Consider the following 15,577-nt stretch of genomic DNA (forward strand, 5'->3'; position numbering starts at 1 on the left):
ATAGGACAAAGACCTCGTCCTGCTCACAGCTTTTGAGTTTAATTAACCTCATCAAATAATAATGATTTTATAATTCCAGGGAAAAGTTAAGCTACAAATATAACAGCAATTATCTTCCTTTCAACTATCTACACACACATATATATTTGAGAATATATGTATTATAGATCATTATATATTATATATAATATCCATAGCATGTATATATATTTACATATAACTACATAAAACAATATAGAGTTATATGTAAATATATATATAACTATAATGATATATGTACACACACACATACACATATATAAATATAACATCTACTGTAGCTGTACCAGGCATTTACGACAAAATAAAAATGTACTGTCAGAGAGTCCCGAGGAGGTGAATTTGAGAAGTATGGCATGAAATAATTGTGCAATTTTGGGAAGATAACTTCTCTGGGCTCCACTTGTCTTTCCTATAAAATCTTGGGTTGTCAGAAAAGTCATGATGCATTTTTTCTGTTTTTCTATGCAAAAATGCATCATGACTTTTCTGACAACCCAATAGGTAGAGAGACTAGGATCAATTAGTATGCTCTAAGTCTGGCTGAACAGTAGGATAACCCGGGTAACTTTCAAAAACCTTCAGATGTCCAGGTTCTATCTCAGGCCAATGAATGAGACTGCCTGGAGGTGGGCCTTGGACATGAATATTTGCTCTAGCCTCATGGGTTATTCAGAGTCTCACTTCTTTCTTAAAAAATTAATAAAAGTCAATCTGCCTCTAGAGTTTTGGACTTCTTTGTTAAAAATTATTTTGACTTTCAAGTGCTCTTGTCAGAAGCAGGGGATCAGAGGCATATTAAGTAAGTTGGCTTAGGGCCAGCAAATGGTGGGGACAGTAGGGTGGCTGGATCCCACATGGTCAACTTCCCAGTTCGAGTCCTGGACCTAGCAACTTGAAAATCACACCGGGCATATGTGTGTGCATGCCCCAAATCCTGAGGAGAGTGGAGGAGAAAGGATTGTAGGATGACCTGGTGGCTCTTTTCTTTCCTCTCTCTCTCTTTCTCCCTCCCCAGCAAGCACACATGCCCTATAGCAAAACACTTTTAAAAAATGAAGTTAGTTGGTCTGTTTGACTTAGATCTTGGGAATTAATTAGCCATGCCTTCCCCGTGTAAAAAGTGGCATTCGTTGACAGGCGGAGGTTGCCGATTCCCCTCTTGTTCAAACACATGCCGGTTTGTCTGAGAGAATGGGTGGCACAGATGGCACTGGCTGGGACACATGACTGTCCTGCCTGATGCATGACATCTCTGGCCTGTGCACAGCTCTGCCCCTTGTCTAGAGAGTAGTACTGGAATAATTCAAGGTAAGTTTTCAAAGTGAACAACATGCTCATTTTTGTGTGGATGAATCATTGGGACTTCCACTTGTTAATATTTGGTTGTAACAAAAAAGAAGAATGGCCCAATTTTGGTCAGTTAGACTCAGAAAGAAAGAAAGACTTGCCTACTCTGAGGCCATGTAGGGCATCCTGAACCTCAGAGGCCTCACCTGAGAGTTGGCCTCATGAGTGTGTCACTGGCAGAGTCAGAACTAATACTTCATTCTTAGATATTATTCATGGTAAAAACTTTTTCTTTAGAGAATAGACTGGGCTTATGAAACACTGGCAGAAGTTATTGTGACCAAGCTATAAGTTTTATAAATTGCATGCACTTGAGATTAATTTCCAATAAAAACTGGGGCCAGTAGGTGGCGTGGTGGTTCACGGTTGACTGCAGTTCGAGTCCTGGACCTACCAACTTGCATTCTTGCTTTCCCTTTCTCTCTCTCTCTCTGATTAAATTTAAAAAAATAATAGCAACAATAACAAATAGAATTAAGTAAATAATTCTAAAAAAAATCCAATAACAACTCTCATTTAATAAAAATATAAACACTTTTCTCTTGTGATCAATAAGTGGTCTGAAATCAGTTTCCAAAAGACAAATCAGTGCACATTTGGACAGTGGTCGCATCTGGTAACTAGTTTCCCAAGGCAGTGACTCTGGAGGCTGCTCTCACTTATGTGCACAGTTACACTCCATATTTGACACTGAATGTTAGCGATGGCAGTGATGACCAGATGCCTACTTTGTGCCACTGTGCTATGGCCTGACGCTGCAGGCGCCTTATAAGTCCTCTGTGAAGGCACTGGCTGCACCATTCCATAATGAGTATTGCTCAGCAAGCCACTTCCTCATTTGTAGTTTTCTACTTCTTTGTTTTTTTTATTAAAAAAAATTGCCAGAGAGTACATGCATTTGCCAGAGATGGCTAGAGAGACAGAGAGGGAGAGGCAGAAAGCACTCCCCAGTGGGGTGATCACTCTGCAATCCCTTCCCCTTCATTTCTTCATCCTGTCAAGATTTTGGGTACATAAGCATACGCCCAGCATGTTTTTTTTTTTTTTTCCCTGAGAGGGCATGTGTGATCACTGGAGAAAGAGAGAGAGAGAGAGAGAGAGAGACAAAGACAATGAGAAAGAAATCAGCCCACTTGGAGGGATGGCCATGCTATCCTTTCTTCACCATTCTCTTCTTGAGATCTTGGGCATGCATGCCCATGCACCAGGTGTGAATTTCAAACTACAGTGTCTGGGATCAGAACCACAATAGGCCATGTGGAGGTCCAGCAATGTAACTGTCATGCCATCTGCTGGCCCCAATGCCCAGCATGTTTTTCAAGTTGCCAAGTCTGAGACTTGAACATCATGCTTGATTGACCACATGGGGTCCAGCTCCCTTAGTCACCTGAATAAGGGGTCAGCTCTGAGCACTTTTCTTATGGAGAAAAGTGCATGACTTTTAATGCATGATTCCAGAAAAATCTACATTGTACACAGCTCAATCCTGTACTATGAATGGGGACTGAACTAAGTCGAAGATATTTAATGGTCTTGTGGGCAAATAAGTCCCTTAAGTGAGTGAGGCGGTGACAAATTTCCATTTATTTTAGTTTGGTACAAGCAAGGCTAACCTGACTCACTTGTTTTCCTAAGCCTTCCTGAAGGTTGCAAATGACAACCTTTCCTCTCATAGCCCAGAACTGTAGTTTTAATTTACATATAGCTCAAAATCAATTTTCTTAAGGAAGAACTGTGAGACTAGCTCAGTTAGCTATTCTTGGTAAAGAAATTACTGCAGTGGGGCTGGGTGGAAGAAGACAGAGGAGAGGAGAGAGGAAGACAGAGAATATAAAAGAAAGGTAGCTTCATTGCACCTTTTTGGACTAACTCAGGAGGTGACTCCCCTTGTGTTTCGCGATGTGCTTCTCTAAGCAAAATTCCCTTTTCAAAATCAGAAAACCCTATACCATACCTAGCACAGCCCCCTCCAGCTGCTCCACCCTCCGCTCACACTTTCTTCTAACAGTTAGAAGCCAGCTTGTTGGACTATAGCATTTTTAGAATTTCAAAAACACATGTTATACTTTTCTCTTGGCAAAACTATGTCAGGCAAAAAGGAGCGGTCCATGATGAAAGCTGAAATTTAGAAGTGACAATTCTTAGAAATGAAATTGATGTATTTCTTAAACTCTCCTTCCCCCTCCAAAAAAACCTTTTCATGTGGGTCCCTTCTATTGAGAGCATTATTGAACATAGCTGCTTGGAGTGAAAACAAAACTCGATTTATATGGCAAGATCTCTGTTATAATCGGGAAGGAAATAAGCTAGGATGCCCACTCACACCTTGAATTGAGAGAAATGCTAATTACTGACAGAACAAAACAGAAACCTAAAGTAACATTTTTTCCACCAAAGGGAGAAAAAGGAGTTAGAAAAGTGTATTAATAGATGAGACAGACAATGACATAATAACATAATAAAACTAGTTACATATGAAGGAAGCTATTTGTTTTATTATTGTTAATAACAATCACTGTGTCTAATCTTATACTAATTATTTTAATTTTATTATCTTTTTTTTTAGGTTTTTACCATGGTGTGTATATGCCTGCCAGAGAGAGAGAAAGTGAGGAATCACTCTCCCTAGAGGGGATGGCCACGCCATAATCCTTTCTCTACCACTCGCTGCTCAGGATTTTGGGCATGGATGCACATGTGCCTAGCATGATTTTCAAGCCACCAGGTCCAGGATTCAAACATGGTTGGACATGTGGTAGTCCAACACCCCATGCCACCTGCTGGCCCTATGACCTTGTAGTAATTATTTTTTAAAATCCCGGGAGACAGGTTTTCCTCCTCTCATTTTACAGAGGAAGATCCGAGTCACACAGATCACCCCATCAGGAATTGCAGAGTACAGATTAGACCCCAAGACTCCCTGGGTTTTTAAACTGCTCCTTTGTGGGACTCAAGCTACTTTGGGAGTGATGGAACCACTTTCTGATTACCATGGCTTTGTTGGAATGGCCTCCTCCTTGGAACTCAATGGTCCCAAAAGCATCTGTCGGGCTGAGTTGAGTGTGTTTGCTGATGGACCACTTCTCGGACTGGATGTCATTTCGGGAGAGGCGACTTTCATTTTTCTCATTCTGAAGTACAGAGATACTGGGAGTGAGGCCAACATGCTGGCCTATTAGACGCCCACAGCAACACCTACAACAGAAGAGGTTAAAGAGAACCCCTTTATTGATTCGCCACCATTGGAATTTACACTAAAGGCAACCTGCTGCAAAACCTGCAATCTGCATCGGCCCCTATCCGTCAGTTCTCAGGGTGGATCACATAATGTGACTGCGGCAGGCATCTGATGAGCTCAGACCTTCCTCCGTTCCTTTTCTCCCCCTCCCCATGTTCATTTAGCTACAGAAGCCACACCATATCTCTGTCCTTCTCCACCCACGGCTGCTCACACCTGACATGTTTAGGATGGGACCCCTGTGAACAACGGCTCTCTAGAGCTTTCTCCTTTTCACTCTACCCATCTATCAAATCGTGCACTAAGGACACTGGAGAGCTTCACAGGAAGAATGTTAACATGCACACTTAAATGAGGAATCTCACTCATATGTGAGTCACGACCCACCTTGTCTCTTCCCAATTGACATTTGCTGTCAAATATCCAATTGTCAGAATAAAAGCCAGCAGGCTTAAGTGCTCTTGATGAAACAATGAAGGAAAATTCACAAGATATTTGAAAACTTAAAATTCACTCCTATTATGAAAATGTCCTTCATACATTACTGCCACCAGTGTTATGACTATTAGTAGTAATAGTTACAATATGTGGTTACCATTTATTAAACACTAACAATTTAGCATTATTTTATGAATGAAATAGTGTCATTTTGAAGGATAAGTAAACATTCCAAGGTTGTACAACTAGTCCTTATGACTTGGTGACTTCATATTTCTTTTTTTCTCTTTTCTTTCTTTTGTTTTTGTTTTTGTCATAGGGTGTATGTACTCATTAGAGAGGATATAGACAGATAGAGAGAGGGAAGGTGGAAAATCACACCCCAGAGGGGATAGTCACACCACAATCCCTTCTCCTCTTGAGATTTTGGGCATGTACTCACTTGTGCCCAGCATAATTTTTCAGTTGCCAGGTCTAGGACTTAAACCATGTTAGTATACATGGGAGTCCAGCACCTTAACCATCATGCCATCTGCTGGCCCTGGTTTCACATTTCAAACTACCTTATTAAGTTGTCTGTTCATAAAGGCATTTCTAGGGACCAGCAGTTAGTGTAATGGCTATGTCGCTGGACTCCCACGTAGTCGACCACGGTTTGCGTCCTGGACCCGGTGGCTTAAACTCACGCCAGGCGTGTGTGCGTGCGTGCCCAAGATCCTGAGAGGAGAATGGAGGATAAGGGATTGCGGCGTGGCCATCCCCCCTGGGGGCTGATTTCTCGCTTTCTATCTCTCTGTCTCTCTGTATGTCTGGCGAACGCACGCACCCTATAGCAAAAAAAATAATAATAAAAAATTAAAAAAATTTAAAAAACAAAAAACCAAAACCTCTCCATAAAGGCATTTTTAGACGTATATATGTTACTTTATCCCAAATGCTTCCCGTATTACAGATCTTCAGAAATGCAAATAGGGTACTGAAAATACCCTCTGCTTGAATGGGAACCTAAGATCTACAATCTGATTAATAATGCATCAGTCTTTAACTTAAAGGTTTCTTTTTCACTAAAGCAGAGCATGATTTTCAAGCTAAGCATTTGGACCAAACACTCAGGAGGAGAAACCAGTAAACATAAAAACGACAGAAATCTGTTGTTAAATAAAGTGATTAACACTTTCTGCAATGATACATAAGTTATTCTGTGTAGGCTCTTACGCTAAGAATGAACTGTAAGCATGGCTATTACGCAGTGCATCTATATGAGATTGCTTCAAAGATGTACAGCAACAATTTAAAAATATTTGTAATTCGACGGTGGTTTCCTCACACTGGGTAGTGATTACTTTTGCAGTTAGTTCCTGTAATTACTACTTTATATTCTCAATACATTAGAGACAGCAAGATTACCTATGGGGGTCTTTGGTGCTGGGTATGATGTGAACACATTCTCTCTTATAAAATGCTCTTTCTATCCAGGACTTCTGAGCCTGAAAAAAAAAAATAAAAGAGAGAAGAAAGGTGAACATAACCTTTAAATATTTTTTAATTAGGAAGCAAAGTGTCATAATCACCAAATGGGCTAGTGGAAATTATGGTTATCTCACATATAAACACTGAGTATAATAAGTCAATTATCCCCAGAACCTGCTGATTAGGTTTAACATTATCATATTGATAGTTAAAGGAAATGACCACAATAAAAAAATAAGCAATGAAACCATATACAAATTCATAATGTTTTTTTTTTTTGTAGGACAGAAAGTTGATGCTATCTACAGGGAAAATGTACTTGGAGAGATAGAACTGTATGTCTATGACCTAATAGAAAACAAGACTTTAGTGGTGGGAAGAAATACATCTAAATAAAACAAGATTTTTATGGTTGACCTTTCCATTAGATTTTTCTTGCAGAAGGAAAGAAAAATGGTAGGGAAATATTATAACCCAAAAGTCCTAATCCATCACCATGCTTTTTCTCGAATCACAATTAGCAGAGCTTAAGTACGAAGAGGGAAAAAGAAAAAGAAATAGAAACATGAAGAAGATAAATGTCTTCATCATAGTCCAGAAGTGTGGAGGTAGTGCCTCTGGAAGGGAGTAAGATGGCATGTTTTCTTGCGTCTCACATGCCTTTAAGCATAGCAAATGCAGCTTCATAGAATGGGCTTTGTACCCAGAAGTCCCACACCCAAGATTAGGTTTCCAGATGGACAAAGCATACTCTGGCATATTCTATGGTTTTTGTTCTAAAGAAGAGTGCCCACCTTGCATCCCTTTATCCCTTTCTTTACCAACATTTGAAATAGTTGGAGAATCTCTCATGACACCAAATAAGGTGCTCAGAAGAGCATTAAGGTGGAAGTTGCCAGAAAAATCTGTAATGCTCTTTCTATAGGGTAACATCTCCCTGATCCAGTATTAGAACTAAATTCATTCTTAAAACATGCAGAGCTGTTCACTTGTCCTGTATGATCGACTGGTTAAAAGTGACAAGCCCCCATTTGTCAGCTGTAATTGGTCTTGTTTCCCACAATGGCTCAAATGTCTGTATGTCTTGTGTTAAATTCTGAGAAGCCCTTGGCCCTTCAGTTTCTCATCTCCCTCTCTTGCAGTGGAGGCCCACGCAAGCTTGTGGCATTGCAGCAGCAGCTGTGTAATAGACGTGACAATACACATTTGACAAGTTGCAACGTGGGGACAAGTTAAGGGACACAAGGAACTACCTCCTCTTTAAGTCATGGTCCCAACCTGGTCATGTCATTTCTGGGTGTTCATGCTCTATCCTTAGGAAAATACCCACACTGCCTCAGAGAGCCAGGGTCCAGGTAGACCTCTGTACCTAACACCACGAAGGTAACACAGTTATGTTGGTTCTCTGGAGTTGTAAAAAGTTCTGATTTCTATTCTCAAAGATTTTTCTTCTCAAACATGTAGGCAAAGCTACTGGCTACATTTTTGTAATAGAAATGAGCTTAGCAGCATAGATAACCAGTCCTTATCTTCATAGAAAAGCTACAAGGTAAACTATTCATAAGCTGTGAATTTCCCTAGACACTGAATACTTTGGCTGATAATATCTTTTGGCAGAGAGATGGCAAATTGTTCCTCACTGGACATTTGAAATCATCTTTCCCACCTTAGGGAGTAGAAAAGGGAGAACGCAGTTTCCTATTCTTTTCACAGCTCACTTTGGCCGGCATTCAGAAGGATCTTGGAGGAAGCATCTGGGAATCTCAGGCAGCATCGATCAACACTCCCTGAGACAGAGTGGAAAACGCAGTATTGCGACTACAGTGTGAGATTCATAATTAGAAAAAGTGGCATGAGTGGGTCTCTCCAGTTTAGAGAAAGATGGGATTTCTTTGATCCTCAATTTTTCTTGTGTATAAAATAGGCACAACCGTTACATCTGGCACACACGCTATTGTCATTATTTTCTGGGTACCATGCTTTCATTCCAAGAAGCAAAACCAGCCTGGGGTTGATCCGGGTACGAAAAGTTCAGATGATATTCCAGATGACAGTGCCATGAAACCAGTGTAGCAGGCATAACCTAAATGGATTCCCTTTGTGTTGGGGGTGACAGACTCCCACAAGTCCTGGTTGACCACTGACAAAGAATCTAAAAAAGTTGTTTAACAACTCTGCACCTCTTCTATATCATGAGGATAATCCAAGTTACTTTGAAGAGGTGCTGTAGTCGAACCAGATGATTCAGATAAAGCATGTGGCGGGACCAGCAGTTAGCGTAATGGCTATGTCGCTGGACTCCCACGTAGTCAACCGCGGTTCGAATCCCGGACCCAGTGGCTTAAACTCACACCGGGTGCGTGTGCGTGTGTGCCCAAGATCCTGAGAAGAGAATGGAGGAGAAGGGATTGCAGTGTGGCCATCCCCTCGGGGGGGTGATTTCTCGCTTTCTATCCCTCTGTCTCTCTCTGTCTGTCTGGCGAGCGCACGCGCCCTATAGCAAAAACCTCTCCAAAAGAAAAAAAAAGCATGTGGCATGTAGTAGGAGCTCACAGGTAATTCATTGTGCCTTATATGGATTCTCTCTGTGGGTCACCTCTATGGAGCCTCATAATAAATCTGTGAGTGAAGTATTACTATTATGTCCATTTTACCAATAAATTGAGGCAAAGAGATACAAGAAGTAAGTTTTTCTGCTTTTTAACATTTTTTTTGGGGGGGGGCATAGGGAAGTGTACTCACCAGAAAGAGACAACAGAGACAGAATGAGAGGGAAAAAAGTAGTCACCCTCCAGGGAGGGTGGCCACATTGTGATCCCTTCTCCTTTATTCTCCTCAGATCCTGGGCACATAGGAACACATGCCCAACATGTTTTTCAAGCTGCTGGGTCTGGGGCTTAGCTGTGGAGTTAGCCATCTTGGGTCTGGCACCTTGAACTTGCACAGTTTACTTCAGAGCTGACACTCTTACTCCCTCTGCTAAACTGCCTCCTTAAATTAGTATTATTGATCTTAAATATTTTTGATATGAATATTGCATTTGGGCAGGCCTGGGAGTACCATGGCATTTAGACAGAGCTGCACAGTTAGAGGCCTATCTTAGAACCAGCTCATACTTGCACCTTTCCCCTTCTCATTCACACCTTCCAGTCCTCGTATGTGGAGTAATGAACACTCTTTTTTCTTCCTCTGTCTTTGGGGTAGAGTAGGGTGAGGTGTGGCATTAGGAAAACACCACCAGGACCAGCAGATGACATAATAGTTATGTTGCTGGACTCTCATGCAGTCGACCATGATTCAAGTCCTAGACCTGGCAGCTTAAAACTCACGCTGGGCCCATGTGTGTGCATGCCCAAAATCCTGAGAGGAGAATGGAAGAGAAGGGATTGTGTGTGGCCATTCTGCTGGGGGGGATGATTTCTCGCTTTCTGTCTCTCTGGCAAGTGCACATGCCCTATAGCAAAAATATCTCTCTCTGAAAGACAGAAAACATCAGAATACAAGAAAAGAACAAAAGAAAGGGGGAATATTATAATGGTTACAACAAGAACATCATTTTAACAAGACTCCTAATTTGAGAATCCTGAGGTGCCTCACAAAGAGAGTAGACGTATCAAGGTCACTTTATTATTTTTCTACCCATGGATCCCAGTTTCAACTAAGAAGGCCCTGGAAGTTTTAGTCAGATGGTGTGTGGTAAGAAATTCTACCCATAGATTGCCAACTTGTTTCATAGTTTCTAGGGATAAAGTGATTTGACTTGTGTGCAGTTTAGTAACTTAATTACTTTCTTTAAAATGAAAAACTACCTCACTGTTAGCAAAAGGATTAAAGCTCAATTTCTTTTTCTTACCATTAGCAGATTAATCATTTCCTTAGCAAAAGCCACAGACTATTGAGATGAAAACAAAAGAGAAACATAAACTAAAACATCTTTTCATCATTTGTAATTCAATTGCTTCTTTTTCTAGAGAAAAGTATAATACATAAAAGAAAAAAAATGCATGTGTGTCACATGAATTAGGAATTCTACAAAATATTATGCATAATTTACTGTGCTCTACTGTGGGTACAGCTTTATTTGGCTTTTATTCAGCTCTTTGGTGCGGACAGATACTAGATTTTTAAAATTGTTTTCTTAGAGAGAGTGTATTTGATGTATAATCATGGTTTAACTTGTTCCCTAAACTAATTCCCTTTTCTTTTAGTCAAAGGCTTTGAACTACTCTGCGTGAAGCTTTATACTGTCTTTAACATCCAACTAAGTTAGCTTGGAATGGTTATCCTTGCTGTTAGAAAGCATAAAATAGTTTTGACATGCTGTGTTCTTAGCTGACCTTGTAATTCTCTTCCCATACAAAATTTCAACAGTGTGTCCTAAAATCTTTTCTTTCTAAATACGCTCCGGAAGTTTCATGTACTCTTAGAAAAGATGGCTACTCCTGGCTCTCAGAAAATCACTTCTGTTCATTCTTTTCTAAAGGTAGAATGGTCACATAAGCATGTCTGGGGGTGTAAAGGGCTATTTCTTTCTTGTCTTTCTGCATTATCAGTCATGTGTGACATATAATGGGGAAATGTTTTTCAAAGATTAATTATTAAAGGACATCTTATTTACAACAAAAGCGACAGCATTTACATTTTCAACAAAGTGTGATGACTTTCCTTCAAGAATAAAGCAAGTACTAATTTTGAAAGTTAAATGTACAGTCAATAAAGCATCAAAATGATAGAAACAAAAAAACCCCAGCTCTACACATTACCTTCAACAGAAAAACAAGTCATTTCGTTTAAGCAGTTTCAACTCTTTTTCACCAAGCATCTGCTATAAACATTTGAAACTACTTTGAATCATTTTACTATGCACTCCCTACTAGCTACAGAATCAAGGATTTCTCCAGATGGTAATAGTTTACAAGTACACACATAGAGCATGTATTAAATCTATCTCCGAAAACCCCGGGAAAGTGCGATTGCAATCTACTCCTTAGCAGGGCAACTTGGTCCAGAACAATAACAGCGAGATTGGAAAAAAGAGTATACTAACTTCATAGAAACAAATTACAGAGAAAATTGCCCTAAACATCTCACCACCACACTGTCCTGTTCCTCCTGTTTGCAATAAACACCCTGTCTTCATCAGAGCATGCACCAGAGACCAAAAGTACTGAATGCATAGTTCATTTTTGCCTTTTGCTTTCCCTCAGCACCTCCCTGAGTGAGCCTTCGTTCTTCCTCTAAGTACCCGGATTCAACACGGAGAAGTTGAACGAGAGAAAGTTAACTGGAAGCGTTTTACCTGAGCACAGACACTGGGTGGTGGCAAGGGCAGTCCCCCCAGCTGCTCCTGTGGCTTTCATTTTGCTTGCTGCGGCTGGAGCTGGTCATCCCATTAATAATGCTCTTATGACCGCCCACTGGAAAAAAAGTCACTTGTCCAGCTCTTCCCCCAAGAGACGTTTCAAGTAAGCAATGAACTTGGGCAGGCAGATTAGCCCCTTGGAATGTGCCGCTTCGGGATTAGCTGCACTAAGAATCCCATGGACATTCCCTCCCAGCCCTCAAACACTGCTTGATTTGAACATCTAATCTGACGCCAGAAGAAAAACAAATCCCCAGAGAGATCGGATTTAACTGGCACAAGTCCCAACAGGCTCTACCTCCCCCCCGCCCCTTGCCTTTTTTTTTCTTTCCATTTTCAGAAAGAAAGCTTGTGAAAGTGTGATAAGGTGTTCTGAGTTCTGAAAGTTCAACTTTGGAAAGCAAATCCTTCTGGAGAAACACTGTATTAGTGTGCTGAGTGGTTTGGGCACACAAGTGGCATTGTTCCACCGTCCCCGAAGAATGGAATGATAGCGTGTCTTTAAAGAGGAACTGCTAAGATCTCTGAGTGCTTAAAAGAATATTTTTGACCCCTGTACATGAATCCAAGTAGAATAAAGTTGGAGTTTGCCAGGGACCTTCCACCACGTCTAGAATTCCAATAATAAAACTTTCTTAATACATGTCTCAGCCTGCTGCCCGGTTCTGACAACTGTAAATGTATGATCAGAAACTTTCACACTCTTTTTCCTTATTGAAAAAAAGATGAGTAATGATCACTGTAGTGTACAGGCGCAGGTTAAAAGTAGTGACACTGTGATTTGTTTTTCTGGGTGACTAACTCAGAGATTATGGCTGGTATTCATTCACGCAGAAAGGTTTCTTTAAATATCACCTAAGTAACATTTTTTATTTTTTAAAGAGATTTTTGCTGTAGGGTACATGGACTCACTGGAAAAGACAGAGACCAGAGAGAGAGAGAGAGAGAGAGAGAGAGAGAGAGAAAGTGAGAAATCAGCTCTGGGCAGGATGGCCATGCCACAATCCTTTCTTTTCCATTTTACTCTCAGGATTTTGGGCACACATTTTGGGCCCTGCATGAATTTTAAGCCAGGACTTGAACTGTGGTCAGCCATGTGGGAGGCCAGCACTTAAACCACTATGTCACCTGTTGGCCCCAAGATAGTAATTCTTAACTAGGTTAGTGAACAAACTAGGGGTGAATGCTCAAATTTCAGCAAAGCAAAACTACTTTTTTTTCCTCCTAAAATTTTTCTTTTTTCGGGGACCAGCAGTTAGCATAATGGCTATGTCGCTGGACTCCCACATAGGCGAATGCGGTTCGAGTCCTGGACCCGGTGGCTTAAACTCACGCTGGATGCGTGTGCATGCGTGCCCAAGATTCCGAGAGGAGAATGGAGGAGAAGGGATTGTGGCGTGGCCATCCCCCCTGGGGGGTGATTTCTCGCTTTCTATCTCTGTCTGTCTCTGTCTGTCTGGCAAGCACACCCGCCCTATAGCAAAAACCTCTCCCCCCCAAAAAAAATTGTTTTTTTCTCCTTCTGATTACCAGTTATAGCCAGGATTTTAATTTCATAGGTTGACCATGAGGGGTCATACGCTGAAGTCAATACATGTATCTGGCATTTCAGTCTGAGCTCATCCATGTACATAGCTGAAATCAATGACAAGGAATGACCTAACAAATGCTAGGAACTTTATAGTTTTTACAACTATTAAAACTGCATCTCACACAAAACTACTTTTAAAAAAGGACAAAAATAATGAGACTTCATCTTCAAGGGACTTTCCTGATGGACAAACTTCAGAACTGAAAGGAGATATTTTTGTCCTTATCAAATCTTGTGGATTGTAAACCTGGGAGGACAATGAGGCTTTGATTTTGATTTATTTATTTTATTTATTTCTGTGATCTTCTGCAAAAGTGCCTAGCCTATGTCATATGGACACTCAACTGGAGTATTTGCAGAAAGTGAGCGATATTTCAAACTTGGATTAGGTTGAGTCATTGTCTTGCTTCTGCCCTGTTCAGAATTGATCTCTTCCCAATTCCCACATTTTCCAAATTCTCACCAAGGTTTCTCTTGGGATGGGAAACAATAAATGGCCTAGTGACTTTCAATTGCAGAAATATGACACTAAGCAAGACGCAATGAAACATCAGCGTGAGCTTCAGCGTTAAACACATGGTGGAAGAAACCCCTTTGTTTCTTTCACTCTTTTTCCTTTCTTTTTTTTTTGGAGAGGTTTTTGCTATAGGGTGTGTGCACTCGCCAGACCGACAGAGAGAGACAGAGAGACAGAAAGTGAGAAATCACCCCCCATGGGGGATGGCCACGCTGTAATCCCTTCTCTTCCATTCTCCTCCCGGGATCTTGGGCACGCACGTACGTCTGGTGTGAGTTTTAAGCCACCGGGTCCGGGATGCGAACCGTGGTCGACTCCATGACAGTCCAGTGACATAGCCATTATGCTAACTGCTGGTCCCCCTTTGCTTCTTTCTGAGGACTTGGTAAAGAACAATGTGTGGGATGGCCTTTAAAACATACGTACCCTTCCTCTATAAAGGTGCCACACTCTTAGCCATTTATTTTAAAGGAATCATCACAGATGTGAGCACACAAAACCGTTCACTGCAACATTATTTATAAAACAGAAAAGTTGGAAACAAATGGGAAGTCCATCAAGAGGAGACTAATGAAGTAAACTATGGCTCATGCCATTTGGCAATCAGGTTTAGAAATCCACTTAGTTACATAGGAAAATACTTTCAGGGTGCTTTGTAGAAAAAGCGGGCCATAAAATAATGCAGAAAAATGATTGGTTTTAAATACCTATGGAGATGATAGCAAGGAAGCATTCTAAGGTGGTAAGTATGGATAATTTTTATTTTATTCTTTTTTTTTCCTTCAAAGAGATTTTGCCATAGGGCACAGGTATTCACCAAAAACACAGAGAGAAAAACTAGACATCACCTCCCCAAATGGCCACGCTGCAATCCCTTCTCCTCCATCCTCCTCTCAGGATTTTGGGCATGCATGCACACATGTCCAACATGAATTTCAAGCCACCAAGTCTGGGACTCAAACCGCAGTTGGTCATGGGCATCCAGCGCCTTAACCACCATGCCACCTGTTGGTCCAGTGTTTTTATTCTTTTTTTCTTTTCCCTTTTAAACAATTTTTTTTTTCTAGGTTTTTGCCATGGGGTGTGTGTGCATGCTGGAGAGAGACACAGAGAGGGAAAGTGAGAAATCATCCCCCAATGGGCCACGGCCATGCCACAATCCCTTCTCCTTCAGTCTCCTCTTGGGATGTTGGGCACAGACACACATATGCTTGGTGTGATTTTTCAAGCTGCTAGGTCTGAGACTCGAATTGTGGTTGGCCACGTGGGAATTCAGTACCTTAACCATCATGCCACTTGCTGTGTTTTTCCATATTTTCCATAGCTTTTCCCTGAAACCATATGTGCGGGGGGTCTTTACAAAGTTCATGGAAAATGTATATTATGAAAACTTTGCATGCACTTCAAAATTTTTTTGCACTCAAACTTGTACATTAATTTCATTTTCCACAAACTTTTTCAAGTCCTTTCATGTTTATAGTCAGTTAAAGTCATATACCTTATGTAGTCAGGTTTTTGTTTTTTCTTTCAACCGTCAAGCTCTACCTTGTTAATAGGAGTGACTGGGAAAGA

General features: G+C 40.9%; 1 protein-coding gene across 8 annotated transcripts in view; it reads right to left on the minus strand.

The window, feature by feature from the left end:
* TRPM3 (transient receptor potential cation channel subfamily M member 3) overlaps positions 1-15,577 on the minus strand; it is a 657,305-nt gene that overhangs the window by 363,213 nt on the left and 278,515 nt on the right. For 7 of the 8 annotated variants that reach the window (XM_006152487.3, XM_014589340.2, XM_006152484.3 and 4 more), the window contains exons 2-3: positions 6,473-6,552; positions 4,380-4,584 (exon numbers count right to left, since the gene is read on the minus strand). In XM_006152487.3, the coding sequence (XP_006152549.1) occupies positions 4,380-4,584; positions 6,473-6,552 (285 nt within the window). Of the gene's footprint in view, positions 1-4,379; positions 4,585-6,472; positions 6,553-11,834; positions 11,891-15,577 lie in introns of those variants that run through there. The other variant, XM_014589339.1, reaches the window with a different exon arrangement.

The sequence above is a fragment of the Tupaia chinensis genome, unplaced genomic scaffold, assembly GCF_000334495.1.
Source record: "Tupaia chinensis unplaced genomic scaffold, TupChi_1.0 Scaffold000354_1, whole genome shotgun sequence".
Lineage (NCBI taxonomy): Eukaryota > Metazoa > Chordata > Mammalia > Scandentia > Tupaiidae > Tupaia > Tupaia belangeri.